The sequence below is a fragment of the Ranitomeya imitator genome, chromosome 9, assembly GCF_032444005.1.
Source record: "Ranitomeya imitator isolate aRanImi1 chromosome 9, aRanImi1.pri, whole genome shotgun sequence".
Taxonomy (NCBI): Eukaryota; Metazoa; Chordata; class Amphibia; order Anura; family Dendrobatidae; genus Ranitomeya; species Ranitomeya imitator.
Window position 1 is genome coordinate 147139240 of NC_091290.1, and position 22497 is coordinate 147161736.

Sequence of the window (22497 nt, forward strand, 5' to 3'; positions counted from 1 at the left end):
AAGCCCAGCATCATCCCCTCTGGCCAAAATCACAAGCGAAGTCTCCTTCCCTGTGCACATCCCCAGTCACTGTAAACTTGCAGAGTTACAGAAGCCAAAGCCCCTCATGATGTCCGAGCAGACAGGGTGGCAGCCGGTAGTGAGAATCATCTCGGCAAGTAAATGACATCTGTACGTTTCTGAGAGGCTTTATTAATCTCTGCCTGAAAAAACACTTATGTTTCTTTTTTTTTCTAATTTTGTTCCTTATTCTTTCTTTTCCCTCAGAGACACGAGGAAGCCAGCAGTCTCCCTGTCCGCTGTGGGTGGGTATTGTACGATGGGTCCAGATGTGTGAACGACGTCTCCTGTAACCTGATATTACACGTCCCTTATTCCTAGATTGTTATATCCGTCCTGGAGCGTTATAAGAGGGGCTGGTATCAGTCACATATGATATAATGCCTCTGGGGGGGCTCACAGATGTGTCATAGTCATGATGGGGCACGGGAAGTTTCTGCTCTTCCTTCCACTAATCCCATCGAAAATTGGTCCAGTCCCAGACTGAAATGGCTGATAGCAGAGAACAACCGTCTTACTTTCTGCAATAACCATGTCCCTGCAGCCGGAGCCTCCCAGGTGAAGTGGAACAAAAAGAACGCAAACTGTCTGGCCACGAGTCACGATGGAGATGTGCGGATCTGGGATCGGCGGGTTCGTTACCTTCATACATTGCACATGTAGAAGCGGGGGTTGGGAGGGGGCCACATCAGAAGATGGAGCGGTCCCTGGCAGCGCAAACTGGTTTAGGGAGAGGGGCCGGGGCCAGTTAGATTGCAGTCTTGCAGATCGTTATTTATGTCTTCCAGTCCTAATTAATTGCATCCTGCTCCATTGTTCCAGAAACCCAGCACTGCGGTGGAGTACATCGCCGCCCACCTGTACAAGATCCATGGAGTGGACTGGCACCCAGACAATGAATACGTCCTGGCGACGTCCAGCCAAGACAACTCTGTGAAGGTGAAGTTACAGCAGCGCACCGCGATATAAGAGCCGCCAGCAGATGGCGCACAGGTCACACATGCTCAGTAATGCCCCATACTCGGAGGACCCCTGTTCTCGTCATTGGTGCGGTATTCCAGCCACCTCCCCTGATAAATAAACCTTCCCCTGTGCAGTGTTTCGGTGGCAGCAGTCATGGGGTATCTGGACTTAAAAGGTCCTCGGGGGCAGTCCGGTCGCTCTTCTGATGATCCTTTTCTCTTGTCTTCCAGTTCTGGGATTCTCGGCAGCCTCGGAAGTGTCTCAGTGTGTTGGCGTGTCAGGTGCCTGTATGGAAAGCGCGGTACACGGTGAGCGCAGGGTGCGACCGTCCCACGAGCCCGCATTATACCTAGTGGCCATATGTCTGTAGTCAGCCGGTGACGGGGGTGTTCTGGTCCTTGTAACTTGCGCAGTGATGACAGGTCACCCCCCCCTACTGTAAAGACCTGCTCACGTTGTAGAATCAGCGGTGTTTATTATTGGCAACGCATGGGATGTTGTCTTTAATGGCTGACGCTGTGTCCTCCTTGTGGGGGGCTGCCTTCTCATAAAATTTGCTTAGCAGGGGGGAACGTTTACTATTGATTGACCCTCTTAATGCTCAGTTGATCGCAGACTCCTCTGCAGCCAGAGACCGATACTTATAACTATAGACTTTCTGCATTTTCCTAAAAATGTGACCGATGACTGCCCCCGCGGATTTACAGTCAGCCGTCCTGCAATCTGCTCATCTCTCTGTACTCCGCAGCCCTTCAGTAACGGCCTGGTCACAGTCATGGTCCCGCAGCTGCGCAGAGAGAACAGTCTACTGCTGTGGAACATCTATGACCTTCATTCCCCGGTGCACATCTTTGTGGGGCACGACGACGTGGTGCTCGAGTTCCAGTGGCGAAAACAGAACGAAGGTCGGTGCTTCAGTGATATGTAACGGGGGTTAATAGCAGAATAGTGAGTGCAGCTCTGGGGTATAATACAGGATGTAACTCGGGATCAGTAATGTAATGTATGTACACAGTGACTGCACCAGCAGAATAGTGAGTGCAGCTCTGGGGTATAATACAGGATATAACTCAGGATCAGGAATGTATGTACACAGTGACTGCACCAGCAGAATAGTGAGCACAGCTCTGGAGTATAATACAGGATGTAACTCGGGATCAGTAATGTAATGTATGTACACAGTGACTGCACCAGCAGAATAGTGAGTGCAGCTCTGGGGTATAATACAGGATATAACTCAGGATCAGGAATGTATGTACACAGTGACTGCACCAGCAGAATAGTGAGCACAGCTCTGGAGTATAATACAGGATGTAACTCAGGATCAGTAATGTAATGTATGTACACAGTGACTGCACCAGCAGAATAGTGAGTGCAGCTCTGGGGTATAATACAGGATGTAACTCGGGATCAGTAATGTAATGTATGTACACAGTGACTGCACCAGCAGAATAGTGAGTGCAGCTCTGGGGTATAATACAGGAGGTAACTCAGGATCAGTAATGTAATGTAATGTATGTACACAGTGACTGCCCCAGCAGAATAGTGAGTGCAGCTCTGGAGTATAATACAGGATGTAACTCAGGATCAGTAATGTATGTACACAGTGACTGCACCAGCAGAATAGTGAGTGCAGCTCTGGAGGATAATACAGGAGGTAACTCAGGATCAGTAATGTATGTACGCAGTGAATACACGAGCAGAATAGTGAGTGCAGCTCTGGAGCATAATACAGGATGTAACTCCGGATCAGTAATGTATGTACACAGTGACTGCACCAGCAGAATAGTGAGTGCAGCTCTGGAGTATAATACAGGATGTAACTCAGGATCAGTAATGTATGTACACAGTGACTGCACCAGCAGAATAGTGAGTGCAGCTCTGGAGTATAATACAGGATGTAACTCCGGATCAGTAATGTATGTACACAGTGAATACACCAGCAGAATAGTGAGTGCAGCTCTGGAGCATAATACAGGATGTAACTCCGGATCAGTAATGTATGTACACAGTGACTGCACCAGCAGAATAGTGAGTGCAGCTCTGGGGTATAATACAGGATATAACTCAGGATCAGTAATGTATGTACACAGTGACTGCACCAGCAGAATAGTGAGTGCAGCTCTGGAGCATAATACAGGATGTAACTCAGGATCAGTAATGTAATGTATGTACACAGTGACTGCACCAGCAGAATAGTGAGTGCAGCTCTGGAGTATAATACAGGAGGTAACTCGGGATCAGTAATGTATGTACACAGTGACTGCAGCAGCAGAATAGTGAGTGCAGCTCTGGGGTATAATACAGGATGTAACTCAGGATCAGTAATGTAATGTATGTACACAGTGACTGCACCAGCAGAATATTGAGTGCAGCTCTGGGGTATAATACAGGATGTAACTCAGGATCAGTAATGTAATGTATGTACACAGTGACTGCACCAGCAGAATAGTGAGTGCAGCTCTGGGGTATAATACAGGATGTAACTCAGGATCAGTAATGTAATGTATGTACACAGTGACTGCACCAGCAGCATAGTGAGTGCAGCTCTGGAGTATAATACAGGATGTAACTCAGGATCAGTAATGTAATGTATGTACACAGTGACTGCACCAGCAGAATAGTGAGTGCAGCTCTGGGGTATAATACAGGATGTAACTCAGGATCAGTAATGTAATGTATGTACACAGTGACTGCACCAGCAGAATAGTGAGTGCAGCTCTGTGGTATAATACAGGATGTAACTCAGGATCAGTAATGTAATGTATGTACACAGTGACTGCACCAGCAGAATAGTGAGTGCAGCTCTGGAGCATAATACAGGATGTAACTCAGGATCAGTAATGTAATGTATGTACACAGTGAATAAACCAGCAGAATAGTGAGTGCAGCTCTGGAGTATAATACAGGAGGTAACTCGGGATCAGTAATGTAATGTATGTACACAGTGACTGCACCAGCAGAATAGTGAGTGCAGCTCTGGGGTATAATACAGGATGTAACTCAGGATTAGTAATGTATGTACACAGTGACTGCACCAGCAGAATAGTGAGTGCAGCTCTGGAGCATAATACAGGATGTAACTCAGGATCAGTAATGTAATGTATGTACACAGTGACTGCACCAGCAGAATAGTGAGTGCAGCTCTGGGGTATAGTACATGATTAGTACAGGAGAATAAATCGGACCTTGATTTCTTCTAATCTCTAGGCCTAAAAGACTACCAGTTGGTGACTTGGTCACGGGACCAGACGCTGCGGATGTGGAGGGTGGACGCTCAGCTGCAGAGGGTAAGATGCTGGCACTTACCTGTAGTCACGGGACCAGAGATGTGCAGAGATTTTTTGCTGCTGATCGGTGTCGTTAAGCTCTATGACATGATTGCTGTACTGTATTTCCTACATAGATTTATTTAGAGCCTTTATTTAGAGCTTTACGCCTCCTGTTACATCCAGCTTTGTGCTACTGATCTCATGGAGCCGGTGGATGAACTGATGGACGGATCCTTGATGCCAGAGCAAGAGAAGTCCCTGCAGCCCCAAGAGCCGATCTCTGGTCCCTCAGAAGAAGAGGGTAAGTGATGATGGGGTCTTCACTGCTTTATACATCTGCAGAGGAGGGCGATGTGTAGATACGAGCGCCCATCTGATGCCCTGTAATGACCCCTTCTCCTGTGTCTGCTGGACACAGTTTCATCTGGGTCTGGACATTTCTCTGCAGTTTTTACATTTGCTTCTATATAAGATCATTCGCGTGATTACGGTTGTGATGTTTGTAAAAACTTTTAACAAAAAGAAACCAGAGGCAGACGGGCGAAGACTGTGACAGCGGGTCATCGGACCGCAGCATGGTTGATGAATTACAATTATAATTTTTTTTTTTTTCATCTGTTATCTCATCCAGTGGCTTTTGATGAGGAGTCTCCATCAACCCCCATTATGGTGGGAAGTTCGGAGCAGCCGGGGCTCCCACAGACACTTCAGCAGGAATTCTCCTTGATAAATGTCCATATTCGAAATGTGAACATCGAGGTAAGCGGGAAACACTTTACAGCTTGAGATGAGACCAGGTTGACGAAGCCCCTCTTTGATCTCTTAGCCCCTAGATAATGCAGGTAGACGGTCGTCTAGATGTGTATTGTTGGCTCATCACGTCCCTGATCTTACAGATGGACGCTACGAACCGGAACTGCACCGTGTCCGTCCATTGTGGCAATCACCGGGTGCGGATGGTCGTCATGTTCCCTGTCCAGTACCCCAATAACGCAGCTCCAACCTTCCAGTTCGTCAATCCTACAACAATCACCTCGCCCATGAAAGTGAAGCTGCTGAAAGTAAGTAAATATCTGTTGAAAAGGATATGGAAGATCTCCTGGCGGTCCGCCATCAGTGGCCGCAGCCGCACAGGAGGATGTGGATATTGATGGATGAAAGGGGTTAACTTTATAGTCGCTGAGGGTCTGCTTCCGCTCCTGTAATGTCTATGGGACTGAGTGCATGCTCCATTACTGATAAGACTCCGGAGTCCCAAATCTGCGGATCACTGGTGGTCCCATTGGTCTGACCCCTAGCGATCAGTAAGCTGTGAATGGAGATTTACAGGTTAATTCCGAAAAATAAAGTTAAGATCCTTATGGAGAATTTTAGAAAAACTTAATTACAATCTCTCAGTATTTTCGGACCTGCTACCGGCAGGACATAAATCTTGGCTTTCGTTGCTTCCCAAAATCCAAGGACACTTCCACCTGATGGACATCAGTGACTGACGGCCGGTGAGCGGCATTAATCGGCAATGTGTTACTGATTTGGTTTGTAAATTCTGATGCATTTATTATGTGACGTCATCGTGTTTCGGTGGCATCCGTTACTGCGGTGCAAGGATCGTGTGCTTTGAGGAGCTGAGGTTTTTATGGAGAAATCATGCTATTTTTTTATTTTTTTTAATTCTTTTCTAGATCTTGAGGGACACGTCTCTGCAGAAAGTGAAGCGTAATCAGAGCTGTCTGGAGCCGTGTCTGCGCCAGCTTGTCTCCTGCTTGGAAAGCTTTGTGGTATGAGAAGTCTATTTCACCATTGTCCTCTCCGCTTGCTGACAGTGAATGGAGACCACCTTGAGAGGCTCAGTCCTCTCACTATAGGGCACATGGTGGCTGTGTTATACAGTTGGCATCTGCCTCTAACATTGACCATTGGCTCAGATCTAACATAGTAACATAGTTAGTAAGGCCGAAAAAAGACATTTGTCCATCCAGTTCAGCCTATATTCCATCATAATAAATCCCCAGATCTACGTCCTTCTACAGAACCTAATAATTGTATGATACAATATTGTTCTGCTCCAGGAAGACATCCAGGCCTCTCTTGAACCCCTCGACTGAGTTCGCCATCACCACCTCCTCAGGCAAGCAATTCCAGATTCTCACTGCCCTAACAGTAAAGAATCCTCTTCTATGTTGGTGGAAAAACCTTCTCTCCTCCAGACGCAAAGAATGCCCCCTTGTGCCCGTCACCTTCCTTGGTATAAACAGATCCTCAGCGAGATATTTGTATTGTCCCCTTATATACTTATACATGGTTATTAGATCGCCCCTCAGTCGTCTTTTTTCTAGACTAAATAATCCTAATTTCGCTAATCTATCTGGGTATTGTAGTTCTCCCATCCCCTTTATTAATTTTGTTGCCCTCCTTTGTACTCTCTCTAGTTCCATTATATCCTTCCTGAGCACCGGTGCCCAAAACTGGACACAGTACTCCATGTGCGGTCTAACTAGGGATTTGTACAGAGGCAGTATAATGCTCTCATCATGTGTATCCAGACCTCTTTTAATCTGTTTTAACCCTTTAAATGCCAATCTGTCTCCTAGAACCAGGAATCCAGTCCATCAAGCAATCCCTACACCCTGCAGAGCCCGGTCACGCCACCTCTGCCGACATTTGCCAGGGTATCTAATGCCTATGGATCTTATCAAGATGCCAACATCCCGTTTCCCCGAACCTCCGGAGCCCGCTTCTGTGGAGCAGGTGATCCAGCCTTACTGGTTCTTTGTAGTTACAGCATAAAAGTGGGAGGTGTAGACCCAGAAACTAATCCAGGCCTGACCATTGTTGTCTCTGCAGGTTATCTGGTTTACTTTACCCGACCCATGACTATACACAAAGCCATCTCCCCAACTGAGCCCACCCCGAGGTCAGTCCCTGGGTATAAACATGTCTTTTATTGTAACCGTGATGGGATCATGCGCTTAGCTCCTTTCACAGACGCAAAGGGAAAAGTTTTACCTGTAGTAACATTTTTGACCTCACTGGTGTTAGGGAGGCCGCAGACATCAGAGCACACTGGCTCCACCAGAAGCCATCTTTCCTGGATGCCGCATGCTTTGATCAGCCGAGCGTGCAAGTGTTATGAATGGGAATCTGGGCTGAAAATATATTGACAGCCTATAGCTTAGTACTGAGCCTTGCTTTCTCTTTAGGTCTCTCTCCGCCCTGTCCGCTTATCACAGCGGGGTGATCGCACCCATGAAAATCCGCACGGAAACTCAAGGGAACCTGCGGCTTTACAGCGGGAGTCCGACGCGAAGCGAGAAGGAGCAAGTGTCCATCAGTTCATTTTACTACAAGGAAAGGGTATGACCGCTAATCAGTAGTGTAGTCCTGAAGGCCGCCATAAACATTTCCCCTCGTTGCATCAAAGTATCCCACAGGAACGGTGCAAGGTCACCGGACCGTGCCGCCATCCTCATCCAACCGGCTGTGCCCACCGCCGCATGCTACTCGCCTGTGACTGGTGCATGACTGGCTGTACATCCCCCGCACTTCACCTTTCACCCCCGCTGTAAAAGAAAATTGCGGTTAATCAAGCCCCCAAATTGAAAATCGTGCCTTTTTTTTTTTTTTTTTTTTTTTTTTTTTTAATATCCGGCTCCGTCGTGGACATATTTTTTTCCAGCTTTGTTAGGAAATTGCATAAAAGACTATTTCTGATCATTCCGGGCTACAATCTCTTCCTTTAGACCATGGAAAGGGCAGAAATTTGGCCCCAAAGTTTGAGTTTGCAGGGAGACATAAAAAGACCTAAGGTAAAGGATTAAATTCTTTTTCTTTTTTTCCCATTTTTATGGAATTATCTAAGCGCTTCATATTTACTTGTCCCATCTATGGTAGTTGTTTTTTTTTTGTTGTTTTTTTCCTGGCAGAGTTGGAGGGAAGGGGTTAAGCGTTGGTGGCCGTTCAGACAAATTCTACGTATTCTTTTTTTTATTCAATTTTTGTTTCTTCCCCTTCTCACTTTCCATCTTCTCCTCCTCTTATACGCAGACTCCCCCCATGTCTGCTCGCCGGCGCTGGTCCATCCAAGTGATTAACGACTTCCCGGTACAGTGCCATCTAAGTAACAAACTCCTCCCCCCCCCCCTCCCCCTCACCTGTCTGGTAGGGACCCCGAGAAAAAGGAAGACTAGTGTTGTGTACCCCATAAAGACCGAGGGTTCTGTGTGCGATGACTTCTTCCCCTGGCCTTACACTGAGTGTATCATTTACAAGGACTACATCTCCCACAAAATTTTCCTATTGCCGTAATCTACCAGCAACATGCTGATGGTTTCCATTCTAAAAATTGTAAATCTGACTTGACTGAAGTAAAAATCATTTTGTACCGTTACGCCGCAGCAGAAAAAAAAAGTCCCATGGTGTCAGGTTTTGCCTTCTTCTCGAGGTCTCCTGGTAATAATGCACCGTCTGTACCTACGTGTGGATAATGTCCGTCTTGCATTGCTTCGTGCCGTCACGGCGTCTCTCCGCTCTGTGCTCCATCTGTGGAGGCTGAACGCTCTGTCCACTCCACCTTTGATTCATCCGTGTCCTTACTTCAGGGTATATACACAAATGGCGGACAGGTACCAACAGTCTCTGACCTGTGAATATACCCGGGCTGTCTCTTCTCGCTTCCAAGTTACTTTGTTTTTCTTGCTGTTTACCGGTTACACTCTTGTTCTCTTCCTTTTTGAGTTTCTATTTCCCCTTATGTCTTTTTTGTCTCTCTCCGTCTCGGCCTCTCGCGTTCGCTCCCTTGCCCCCGCCCTTCTCAGGCCTCGCGCGCTCGCTCTCTTGCCTCTGCCCTCCTGGGGCCTCTCGCGCTCGCTCCCTTGCCCCCGGCCTCTCGCGCTCGCTCCCTTGCCCCCGGCCTCTCGCGCTCGCTCCCTTGTCCCCGGCCTCTCGCGCTCGCTCCCTTGCCCCCGGCCTCTCGCGCTCGCTCCCTTGCCCCCGGCCTCTCGCGCTCGCTCTCTTGCCCCCGGCCTCTCGCGCTCGCTCCCTTGCCCCCGGCCTCTCGCGCTCGCTCCCTTGCCCCCGGCCTTCTCGCGCTCGCTCCCTTGCCCCCGGGCTTCTCGGGCTCGCTCCCTTGCCCCTGCCCTTCTCGGGCTTCTCACACTCGCTCCCTTGCCCCCACCCTTCTCGGGCCTCTTGCGCTCAGTCTGTTATATTTATTTTTCTGTCTTTTTCTTTCCCTTACGATTCTTCGTGCCGCATATCGGCGTCTCACCTCGTCCTCCTTTCTTGCCTCAATGTGTGACGGGCGTCGTCCAGTCACTGGGTGATTCCTGGGGTTTATGTGGCACATATGGGGTTATCTACCACGTTTTGGGGATCCATGATAGCTGTTTCTCACGGATGGGTTCAGTTATTAATCCCCCAAATATTAATTTATAAGGTCAGTGGCCGCTCTTCCGCGTCTGCCTTCGCCTGGGACGTGGCAGCGCGGAGCGGATGTCTGCTCCTCCCGCCGTTGTCTGTACACGGGACTGGGCCGTTATATGTTGTATTCTGCCCACATGGAAAATAATCCTGACCCTCCTGTCTGCTGAACCCCCAGGACTAGGAGACTTCCTTTTGGGGGACAGGTTCTAGTATAACGATTGACTTGTGTGTCCCCCAGAAATCACGTCGATGGAAATCTAAGAGGGAGAGCAGCGACTCCGGCTCCAGACCCATCAAAGCTGCTGGAAAAGTCATCATCCAGGACATCTCGTGTCTGCTGTCCGTGCACAAGGCCCTGGGGGAAATGTACATGTGAGTGCATATTGCTGAGCTCAGGCCATCACTATCTGATCCGACCACTCGGACCCCCAAAAGTCCTGAATGAAGAGGGATTGTACCCTGGTTTAGAGCTGCGTTTTCTTGTAAGATTTCCCTGCAGAGCTGCACTCCTGGTTGCTTTACCGCAGGGAGATCTGGTGTAAGATGTCTGGTTAGACCCGTCCTGTGGATCCTTCATTCTCAGGATCGTGGGGTCCCAGAAGTCGACATTCACGATGAGAATCCCCCTCTAATGGCGACAGCTTCTGTATAACGGCAGCATTAAAATATTAATAAATCTTTTCTATTGCAAAGATTAAACCGTGGTGATCTCCAGGGAATGTGCCAGAAGAACGCCGCCTCTGCCCTGAGCGTGGGCCGCAGGGATCTGGTGCAGGTGAGTGGCCCTTTAAGGCTTTCATATCTGCAACAAGTAAATGACTTAAAGGGATGGCACCAAGTTTTAAAGTGTTCGCCTAGCCATGGGCAGTGAGCGCCGTTTTGACGTTTTGCAGAGCCCCCTTCTTGGAATCTGAGGGTCCCAGCAATCCGCTAATTATCGTCTACCTGACAATAGATTACCAGAAAGTAACTCTTAGGCCACCAAGAACTACAACCCTCAACATGTCTGCGGTAGTAGATGGCAGGATAAGCGTGCGCTAATGAAGCTCTCTCCTCTGTTCTCAGGTTTGGGCTCTGGCCGCTGCTGCTAATGACTCGTGCCTCACCCCCAAGTCTGAGCCGGATTCTGAGACCCCGTGGGCTCGCCACCCGTTCGGCCGCCAGATGCTGGAGTCGCTGTATGTTCCCGTCTCTTATGTCTGTCTGTTTCTCTAATTGTTGCTGGCGTCCTGACATCACCCGCTCCGCTCTCCTCTGCCCAGACTGGCCCACTACTGCCACCTGCACGACGTGCAGACCCTCGCCATGCTGTGCAGCGTGTTCGATGCCAACCTGCAGCCGCAGAGCAGCGCCCTGTCCTCCTGCCACCCGTTCCCGTCACGTTCCACCCACAGCCGCTACGTGAGTCCCTTCATTACTGCTCAGTCCTGTGCGTGGATATTAAAGGCCGTACTGAGTGTGCGTTGTCTGCCCACAGCCGAGCTTTACATCGTCTGGTTCCGGATCCTGTACGTCTGACCCCGGATTCAGTAATAGCAGCTGGAGCATCGGTGAGAAAACTGCATAAGTGCATGATTAGTGGGAGCACGAAATCAGACAGATGCCCCCATAACAGAGCTGCAGCGGGCCGGACATAAGGGGAGTAGTCCATAGGGAGAGAGCTGTCCAGCAGAATAGTGAGTGCAGCTCTGGAGTATATTACAGGATGTAACTCAGGATCAGTAATGTAATGTATGTACACAGTGACTGCACCAGCAGAATAGTGAGTGCAGCTCTGGAGTATAATACAGGATGTAACTCAGGATCAGTAATGTAATGTATGTACACAGTGACTGCACCAGCAGAATAGTGAGTGCAGCTCTGGGGTATAATACAGGGTGTAACTCAGGGTCAGTAATGTAATGTATGTACACAGTGACTGCACCAGCAGAATAGTGAGTGCAGCTCTGGAGTATAATACAGGATGTAACTCAGGATCAGTAATGTAATGTATGTACACAGTGACTGCACCAGCAGAATAGTGAGTGCAGCTCTGGGGTATAATACAGGATGTAACTCAGGATCAGTAATGTAATGTATGTACACAGTGACTGCACCAGCAGAATAGTGAGTGCAGCTCTGGAGTATAATACAGGATGTAACTCAGGATCAGTAATGTAATGTATGTACACAGTGACTGCACCAGCAGAATAGTGAGTGCAGCTCTGGACTATAATACAGGATAAGTAATGATGCACTTTGTCTTCTGTGGGCAATTTGATGATGATTATTTTTTTTTTTTTTAATTTCTTTGACAGGTGGTCTGGATGGAGATCATGCTGTTCCTTGGGGCGACGCGTCACCTGATGATTACCGCTACAGTAGTTTAAGTTGCGTCGATCCCCGGGAGCGTGAGAGGGAGCAACATGAAAAGAATAAGAGGTGAATAATATATGATCCAAAATAACCCAAATTGATTAGAGTAATTTGTCACCATTAGTACAAGGTGCAGAGACAAGTGGAGCGCACGGAAGTCCTATCCTGACTGACGTCTACCTGGGATCAATGTCGTTCTCACTACCATTTATAATGAAAGGTTTATTATCAAGTTAATAAATATTAATCGGCACCATATGGTCCTGTTGCTGCACAGAATACTGGACCCGGCAAATGCCCAGCAGTTTGATGACTTTAAGAAATGTTACGGAGAAATTCTGTATCGCTGGGGTCTACAGGAGAAAAGAGCAGAAGTTCTGAAATTTGTCTCCTGTCCTCCTGAGCCACATCGGGGCATTGGTGAGCAGCAAGGAATAAAACATTAGCATCATCTGGTCAATTGTGTCCTGCCATACTCGTATCTAGTTTTATACTGCCCCTATGTACAAGAATATAACTCCTATAATACTGCCCACTATGTACAGGAATATAACTACTATAATACTGCCCCTATGTACAGGAATATAACTACTATAATACTGCCCCTATGTACAAGAATATAACTCCTATAATACTGCCCCCTATGTACAGGAATATAACTACTATAATACTGCCCCTATGTACAAGAATATAACTACTATAATACTGCCCCCTATGTACAAGAATATAACTACTATAATACTGCTCCTATGTACAAGAATATAACTACTATAATACTGCTCTTATGTACAAGAATATAACTACTATAATACTGCCCCTATGTACAAGAATATAACTCCTATAATACTGCCCCTATGTACAAGAATATAACTACTATAATACTGCTCCTATGTACAAGAATATAACTACTATAATACTGCTCCTATGTACAAGAATATAACTACTATAATACTGCCCCTATGTACAAGAATATAACTACTATAATACTGCCCCCTATGTACAAGAATATAACTACTATAATACTGCTCCTATGTACAAGAATATAACTACTATAATACTGCTCTTATGTACAAGAATGCAACTACTATAATACTGCTCCTATGTACAAGAATATAACTACTATAATACTGCTCCTATGTACAGGAATATAACTACTATAATCTCCTTTGTACAAGAATATAACTACTATAATACTGCTCCTATGTACAAGAATATAACTACTATAATACTGCTCCTATGTACAAAAATAACTACTATAATACTGCCCCTATGTACAAGAATATAACTACTATAATACTGCTCCTATCTACAAGAATATAACTACTATAATACTGCTCCTATGTACAAGAATATAACTACTATAATACTGCTCCTATGTACAAGAATATAACTACTATAATACTGCTCCTATGTACAAGAATATAACTACTAGAATACTGCTCCTATGTACAAGAATATAACTACTAGAATACTGCTCCTATGTACAAGAATATAACTACTAGAATACTGCTCCTATGTACAAGAATATAACTACTATAATACTGCTCCTATGTACAAGAATATAACTACTATAATATTGCTCCTATGTACAAGAATATAACTACTATAATACTGCCCCTATGTACAAGAATATAACTACTATAATACTGCCCCATGTACAAGAATATAACTACTATAATACTGCCCCTATGTACAAGAATATAACTACTATAATACTGCTCCTATGTACAAGAATATAACTACTATAATATTGCTCCTATGTACAAGAATATAACTACTATAATACTGCCCCTATGTACAAGAATATAACTACTATAATACTGCCCCATGTACAAGAATATAACTACTATAATACTGCCCCTATGTACAAGAATATAACTACTAGAATACTGCTCCTATGTACAAGAATATAACTACTATAATACTGCTCCTATGTTCAAGAATATAACTACTATAATACAGCTCCTATGTACAAGAATATAACTGCTATAATACTGCCCCTATGTACAAGAATATAACTGCTAGAATACTGCTCCTATGTACAAGAATATAACTACTATAATACTGCTCCTATGTACAAGAATATAACTACTATAATACTGCCCCCTATATACAAGAATATAACTACTATAATACTGCTCCTATGTACAAGAATATAACTACTAGAATACTGCTCCTATGTACAAGAATATAACTACTATAATACAGCTCCTATGTACAAGAATATAACTACTATAATACTGCCCCTATGTAGAAGTATATAACTGCTATAATACTGCCCCCTATATACAAGAATATAACTACTATAATACTGCTCCTATGTACAAGAATATAACTACTATAATACTGCTCCTATGTACAAGAATATAACTACTATAATACTGCCCCCTATATACAAGAATATAACTACTATAATACTGCTCCTATATACAAGAATATAACTACTAGAATACTGCTCCCATGTACAAGAATATAACTACTATAATACTGCCCCCTATATACAAGAATATAACTACTATAATACTGCTCCTATGTACAAGAATATAACTACTATAATACTGCCCCCTATATACAAGAATATAACTACTATAATACTGCTCCTATATACAAGAATATAACTACTAGAATACTGCTCCTATGTACAAGAATATAACTACTATAATACTGCCCCCTATATACAAGAATATAACTACTATAATACTGCTCCTATGTACAAGAATATAACTACTATAATACTGCTCCTATGTACAAGAATATAACTACTATAATACTGCCCCTATGTACAAGAATATAACTACTATAATACTGCTCCTATATACAAGAATATAACTACTATAATACTGCCCCTATGTACAAGAATATAACTACTATAATACTGCTCCTATGTACAAGAATATAAGTACTATAATACTGCCCCCTATATACAAGAATATAACTACTATAATACTGCTCCTATGTACAAGAATATAACTACTATAATACTGCCCCTATGTACAAGAATATAACTACTATAATACTGCTCCTATGTACAAGAATATAACTACTATAATACTGCCCCCTATATACAAGAATATAACTACTGTAATACTGCTCCTATGTACAAGAATATAAGTACTATAATACTGCTCCTATGTACAAGAATATAACTACTAGAATACTGCTCCTATGTACAAGAATATAACTACTATAATACTGCTCCTATGTACAAGAATATAACTACTATAATACTGCCCCTATGTACAAGAATATAACTACTATAATACTGCTCCTATGTACAAGAATATAACTACTATAATACTGCCCCTATGTACAAGAATATAACTACTATAGTACTGCTCCCTATATACAAGAATATAACTACTATAGTACTGCTCCTATGTACAAGAATATAACTACTATAATACTGCTCCTATGTACAAGAATATAACTACTATAATACTGCCTCTATGTACAAGAATATAACTACTATAATACTGCTCCTATGTACAAGAATATAACTACTATAATACTGCCCCTATGCACAAGAATATAACTACTATAATACTGCCCCTATGTACAAGAATATAACTACTATAATACTGCTCCTATGTACAAGAATATAACTACTATAATACTGCCCCTATGCACAAGAATATAACTACTATAATACTGCCCCTATGTACAAGAATATAACTACTATAATACTGCCCCTATGTACAAGAATATAACTACTATAATACTGCCCCTATGCACAAGAATATGACTACTATAATACTGACCCTATATACAAGAATATAACTACTATAATACTGCCCCTATGTACAAGAATATAACTACTATAATACTGCCCCTATGTACAAGAATATAACTCCTATAATACTGCTCCTATGTACAAGAATATAACCACTATAATACTGCTCCTATATACAAGAATATAACTACTATAATACTGCCTCTATGTACAAGGATATAACTACTATAATACTGCCCCTATGTACAAGAATATAACTCCTATAATACTGCTCCTATGTACAAGAATATAACCACTATAATACTGCTCCTATATACAAGACTATAACTACTATAATACTGCCTCTATGTACAAGAATATAACTACTATAATACTGCTCCCTATGTACAAGAATATAACTACTATAATACTGCCCCTATGTACAAGAATATAACTACTATAATACCGCTCCTATGTACAAGAATATAACTACTATAATACTGCCTCTATGTACAAGGATATAACTACTATAATACTGCCTCTATGTACAAGGATATAACTACTATATACCACTCTTTGTGCACTTTTCTATTCTGCTTTCTGCCTTCAGAGTTCGGGGTGTATTGCAGCCACTGTCGCAGTGAGGTTCGGGGTACGCAATGTGCGATCTGTAAGGGGTTCACCTTTCAGTGTGCCATCTGCCACGTGGCCGTCCGGGGGTCTTCTAACTTCTGCTTGAGCTGCGGCCATGGCGGGCACACGGCTCACATGCTGGAGTGGTTCAGCTCTCAGGAGGTCTGCCCCACCGGCTGCGGCTGCCACTGCTTGTTGGAAAGCACCTTCTGATTATCGCCCCCTCCCCAAGATGATTCCTCACAGGCGGCTCCATACACGTCTCCTGTATCAGACGCCATCATAGCGCCACTGTGTGGTGACTCTGGGAACTGTCCTCTATTGGAGGGTGTATGTATAATGGATGACGTACCTCATCAGATCATTTCTTCAGGTTCTACGTTAATGGCGATTTCCCATTGGTGACTTGTAGCCACGTCTTGCCGTTGGCCGCCATCTTGAAGGATTTCACTGTACATATTTTTTTGGGACGTGACTCTGCTGCTCCGACGTCTCGAGGGTCTGCACTATTCTCTAACACTTTGGCAGAATCTTCTTTGTGATTTTTTTTTTTTTTTTTTTCCCCTTTGATCTGAGTGACGATCGTACGGCTTCAGCTCGCTGCCGTACTACAAGTCTCAGCATAGCTGCTGTGTAAAGCATGAGGATGAAGCTGCAATCCATTCCGCTCCTCGGAGTAAGAAACTGGTCGCTCCTGACATGACAGGCGCCATCCTCTGCCATTTCATTATACGTCAGTGTTGGCTACAAATGTTGTATAAACCTTTTATATAAATAAAAAAAAATGTGAATAATAAAAATGGTCTTGTCCCCTGATGTCTTACTGCATTTTTTTTCTCACCATTACGATCTGTCCAGGTGTCACGGCCTCCTGACCCCCGAGGGCCATCTCCCCATTGTGTGGTACTGTAGAGTGCGGCTGTATCGCACGGTGTAGCACTGCTCCGTACAGCTATATACTACAGCATTGGTGGGAAGTGTGGCACTGCATTATTTGGTACCTGCTGCAGCATTATTTATATAAGTGTGGTGGCGCCATAATGATGCCATGGGGGTGTGGTATTCTGCTATAGCACATACAGGATGGCACTACTACATAGGTGTGGTATAGCGGCATTGTGCGGTGGTGTGGTACTATGGGACAGGATGGCACTATTGGGTGCGGTGGTACTATGGCACAGGACGGCACCATAGTGTAGTAGCGGCGGTGCTATGGCACAGGATGGCAACGTTTTGTAGGTGTGGTGGTACTATGGCAAAAGATGGCACCGTTACATAGGTGCGGTGGTACTATGGCACAGGATGGCACGATTACGTTGATGCGGTGGTACTATGGCACCATTACGTAGGTGTGGTACAGGATGGCACCATTGTGTAGGTGCGACGGTACTATGGCACAGGATGGTACCATTATGTAGGTTCGGTGGTACTATGGCACAGGATGGCACCATTACGTAGGTGTGGTGGTACTATGGCACAAGATGGCACCAAACGTTGATGCGGTGTACTATGGCACAGGATGGCACCATTGTGTAGATTCGGCGGTGCTATGGCACAGGATGGCACCATACATTGATGTGGTGTACTATGGCACAGGATTACACCATTATGTAGATGCGGCGTTGCTATGGCACAGAATGGCACCATTACGTAAGTGTGGTGTACTATGGCACAGGATGGCACCATTACATTGATGCGGGGTTAATATGGCACCATTATGTAGGTGTGGTGGTACTATGACATAGGATAGCACCATTACGTAGGTGTGGTACAGGATGGCACCATTGTGTAGGTGCGACGGTACTATGGCACAGGATGGCACCATACGTTGATGTGGTGTACTATGGCACAGGATGGCACCATTACGTAGGTGTGGTACTATGGCACAGGATGGCACCATTACGTAGGTGTGGTACTATGGCATAAGATGGCACCATACGTTGATGCGGTGTACTATGGCACAGGATGGCACCATTGTGTAGATGCAGCGGTGCTATGGCACAGGATGGCACCATTACGTAGGTGCTGTACTATGGCACAGGATGGCACCATTACGTAGGTGTGGTGGTACTATGGCACAGGATGGCACCATTACGTAGGTGTGGTACTATGGCATAAGATGGCACCATACGTTGATGCGGTGTACTATGGCACAGGATGGCACCATTGTGTAGATGCAGCGGTGCTATGGCACAGGATGGCACCATTACGTAGGTGCTGTACTATGGCACAGGATGGCACCATTACGTAGGTGTGGTGGTACTATGGCACAGGATGGCACCATTACGTAGGTGTGGTACTATGGCATAAGATGGCACCATACGTTGATGCGGTGTACTATGGCACAGGATGGCACCATTGTGTAGATGTGGCGGTGCTATGGCACAGGATGGCACCATTACGTAGGTGCTGTACTATGGCACAGGATGGCACCATTACGTAGGTGTGGTGGTACTATGGCACAGGATGGCACCATTACGTAGGTGTGGTACTATGGCATAAGATGGCACCATACGTTGATGCGGTGTACTATGGCACAGGATGGCACCATTGTGTAGATGCAGCGGTGCTATGGCACAGGATGGCACCATTACGTAGGTGCTGTACTATGGCACAGGATGGCACCATTACGTAGGTGTGGTGGTACTATGGCACAGGATGGCACCATTACGTAGGTGTGGTACTATGGCATAAGATGGCACCATACGTTGATGCGGTGTACTATGGCACAGGATGGCACCATTGTGTAGATGTGGCGGTGCTATGGCACAGGATAGCACCATTGTGTAGGTGTGGTGGTACTATGGCACAGGATGGCACCATACGTTGATGCGGTGTACTATGGTACAGGATGGCACCATACGTTGATGCGGTGCTATGGCACAGGATGGCACCATTACGTAGGTGCCGTACTATGGCACTATTACTACAGCATTCATTCTCCACTTTCCCCACGGTCTGCCCCCCATGTCTCTGTTGGGTGGGTGATCCGGTGGCGGTGGGGTGTAGGTTACACCTTCCCGGCACTGGCCGGCTGACACACTCTCACACGCCCGCAGTTCGCCCCTTTGTCCGGGGTAACCTCAGTCGTGTCCTGCGGATCGCGTTACTCGCACACGATCCGGCCCGGCGCCTTCCCATTGTGCGTGGATCTGTGTTGTGCGGTTGCCGGGTCGTTACTCCACACGCTGCGCCCTCCGTCACCACACATCGTCAGGTTATTCCCGGTACACAGTGTGGGCGTAGGGTCAGGGCGAGACCCCCGTCACCCCGCATGACCCTGCTCTCTAATCACTATAGGCCTGCACACATCATCTCCATCTAGTCTGTGCGTCATTTGTCTGTTCCCTGGAAAGTTGGGTGATAACATTGCGACTGTGATAAATCTAACGTTTATATTCCTCCCTGGAAGTAATTCCATGAGCGACCTGCAGGGGAGCTGTAGCTAGCGCAGGAGCGGAGCAGAACTTGCCCATTAACCCATTCCTGTCTGGTCATGTGACCTGTATGACATCACCTTCCCGTCATATGACATCACAAGCACCGTTCCATCACGCCAGGGAGGAGTACGGGGAAGCATCACCCCTCGTCTTCCCGGCTCTGGTACACAGGGGCGGCCATTATTGGGGAATTGTCCCGTGGCTGTCCGCACCAGGAGATAAGTCGGGGTCCCGGCAGCCGTCACATCTGTTACTGCCCTGATAGTAATGAACAGGACATGAGTGGAAATTCCACCCGAAAAAAAAAAAAAAAAATTCAAGGGGTTTTCCAATGTGATGCAAAAGGTTTAGCAACTTTTTAATTTGACTTTTTTTAAGTTCTGCGCTTGTGATGAGTGAATGGAAACTTCCTTGTTTCACCCCAATGCTGAGCACTGCTGCAGGTCTGTTACAGTTGCGTCCAGCCCTGACAGTCGTCTCCTGTTTGTTACAATGTATCAGCCTGTCACTCTCTAGGGTGGTCTGGACTGGATGAAATAGTAACAACCCCTCAGCTGTGAGAAGTCGGGATGTGGAGATTCTTCTGCAGCCTGTACTACGACACTCCTCCCAGAAGGAGTCTTAAAGGGGTGGTTGCTTCTTTTTCTTACCCAACCTCCCAGCTGTGTGCAGCGCTCCTGATGATTGATGGTTCGGACCATCGGGGGAGTGGATGGACGGATCCAAAGATCCCACCAGATTCAGAGCAACGCATGCAGCATCTGCAACAAAGAGCTTGTAAGCGCTGCACTGCTGGCCTAGGAAACCGGCCACCTCTCATAGACTGCAAAAGTGGCCAGGCACCAAGGCAACGTGCTGTAACCTATAAGCGAGGAGTATTGCTACGAGGTAAAATTCCAAAGTTTCTGGAGGCATTTTGCAATAAGTCAGAGACCGTCCCTTTAATAGAGAAGTAATATAAAGTTCTGCCGCGAGAGCAGAAAAGTCAGAAAGTGGCCGATCTGCTGCAGCTTTTCCCCTGCTTGGCTTTCTGTCAGTGAATGGAAACCTAGTTTACAAAAAGCGGCCCTGATTGTGTGCAGACGTCGTTACAGTGTGTCAGGGCGGTTCCTTCCTCATGCAGTCTGCAGGTATCGGCCTCCTAATGTAAACCACGCTTCCATTCAGTGACAGCAAGCATTCATTATGTAAAGCGTCACTTTTCGGAAGTTTTATTTGCGCCAGCGATGGAGGACCCCTCATACAGGAGCTGAAGTCAGGCTGTAGCCCCTGTGTGCGCGCCCCTTTAAGTGCCCAGAACACGCCACAGCTCATGTCAGCTATCCGCTGCCCCCTACGGGTGGAGTTGTTCTATTGGCCCGCGGGGGCTCAAAACAGCATCCTAGAAGGCTGCAGGCACCGATCCCACAACTAACGTTCTGTATTGTACACCCCAAGATGCTGCAGAACCCCTTTTACAATAAGTGCAGGCAGGATGACAGGAGCTGCGCTCATAGTGCGGCCGAGCTGTAATAGACGGAGCGATGCAGTTATATTTTGCGATACCTTTATTTAACACTGTTAAATTTATTGATTTTCAGGTCACGCTTCCTCTCACAGGCGACATCTTTCTGTCTGTCCTGCTGGGATCATCTGTCAGCTCAGCGTTATGATTTACGCTCTGCAGGTCCTCTGTTTCCTGTGCACTCCGTATTCTTCATCACTTTCTCCATAGCGTCTGATGTTGGGAAATTCGGCTTCTCGTCCTGAAGGGAATAGTGAACATGGCGGCCGTCACAGGACGCGGCAGAGTGTTCTACTGAAGATTTATAGGGAAAGTACTGGTGTCATCCGGCTCGTTTACTGCGATCATAGACGCAGGGGAGACAGCGAAATCCAAAGATCTTCGGGTGACAGAAACAAGAGACGACGGCTCTGAAATAGAGGAAATCAGAATGTGACACAATATTGCTGTGCAAAGGACATTGTCTGTACCAGCAGAATAGTGAGTGCAGCTCTGGAGTACATGTAGCTCAGGATCAGTAATGTATGTACACAGTGACTGCACCAGCAGAATAGTGAGTGCAGCTCTGGGGTATAATACAGGATGTAACTCAGGATCAGTAATGTAATGTATGTACAGTGACTGCACCAGCAGAATAGTGACCACAGCTCTGGAGTATAATACAGGATGTAACTCAGGATCAGTAATGTAATGTATGTACACAGTGACTGCACCAGCAGAATAGTGAGTGCAGCTCTGGGGTGTAATACAGGATGTAGCTCAGGATCAGTAATGTATGTACACAGTGACTGCACCAGCAGAATAGTGAGTGCAGCTCTGGGGTATAATACAGGATGTAACTCAGGATCAGTAATGTAATGTATGTACACAGTGACTGCACCAGCAGAATAGTGAGTGCAGCTCTGGAGTATAATACAGGAGGTAACTCAGGATCAGTAATGTAATGTATGTACACAGTGACTGCACCAGCAGAATAGTGAGTGCAGCTCTGGAGTATAATACAGGATGTAACTCAGGATCAGTAATGTAGTGTATGTACACAGTGACTGCACCAGCAGAATAGTGAGTGCAGCTCTGGGGTATAATACAGGATGTAACTCAGGATCAGTAATGTATGTACACAGTGACTGCACCAGCAGA

General features: G+C 45.8%; 1 protein-coding gene across 3 annotated transcripts in view; it reads left to right on the plus strand.

The window, feature by feature from the left end:
- The window catches only part of WDR59 (WD repeat domain 59), a 35790-nt gene extending 18561 nt beyond the window's left edge, over nucleotides 1-17229 (plus strand). For 2 of the 3 annotated variants that reach the window (XM_069739360.1, XM_069739361.1), the window contains exons 6-26: nucleotides 268-305; nucleotides 605-693; nucleotides 883-999; nucleotides 1254-1331; nucleotides 1772-1928; nucleotides 4234-4313; nucleotides 4479-4596; nucleotides 4927-5054; nucleotides 5192-5356; nucleotides 5978-6073; nucleotides 6887-7043; nucleotides 7140-7209; nucleotides 7496-7649; nucleotides 9955-10088; nucleotides 10410-10491; nucleotides 10782-10894; nucleotides 10979-11117; nucleotides 11194-11266; nucleotides 12014-12137; nucleotides 12349-12491; nucleotides 16391-17229. In XM_069739360.1, coding sequence (XP_069595461.1) covers nucleotides 268-305; nucleotides 605-693; nucleotides 883-999; nucleotides 1254-1331; nucleotides 1772-1928; nucleotides 4234-4313; nucleotides 4479-4596; nucleotides 4927-5054; nucleotides 5192-5356; nucleotides 5978-6073; nucleotides 6887-7043; nucleotides 7140-7209; nucleotides 7496-7649; nucleotides 9955-10088; nucleotides 10410-10491; nucleotides 10782-10894; nucleotides 10979-11117; nucleotides 11194-11266; nucleotides 12014-12137; nucleotides 12349-12491; nucleotides 16391-16626 — 2491 coding nt within the window. In that variant the 3' untranslated portion in view covers nucleotides 16627-17229. Of the gene's footprint in view, nucleotides 1-267; nucleotides 306-604; nucleotides 694-882; nucleotides 1000-1253; nucleotides 1332-1771; nucleotides 1929-4233; nucleotides 4314-4478; nucleotides 4597-4926; nucleotides 5055-5191; nucleotides 5357-5977; nucleotides 6074-6886; nucleotides 7044-7139; nucleotides 7210-7495; nucleotides 7650-8339; nucleotides 8397-9954; nucleotides 10089-10409; nucleotides 10492-10781; nucleotides 10895-10978; nucleotides 11118-11193; nucleotides 11267-12013; nucleotides 12138-12348; nucleotides 12492-16390 lie in introns of all 3 variants that reach the window. The other variant, XM_069739362.1, reaches the window with a different exon arrangement.
- Nucleotides 17230-22497: the final 5268 nt, after the last annotated feature.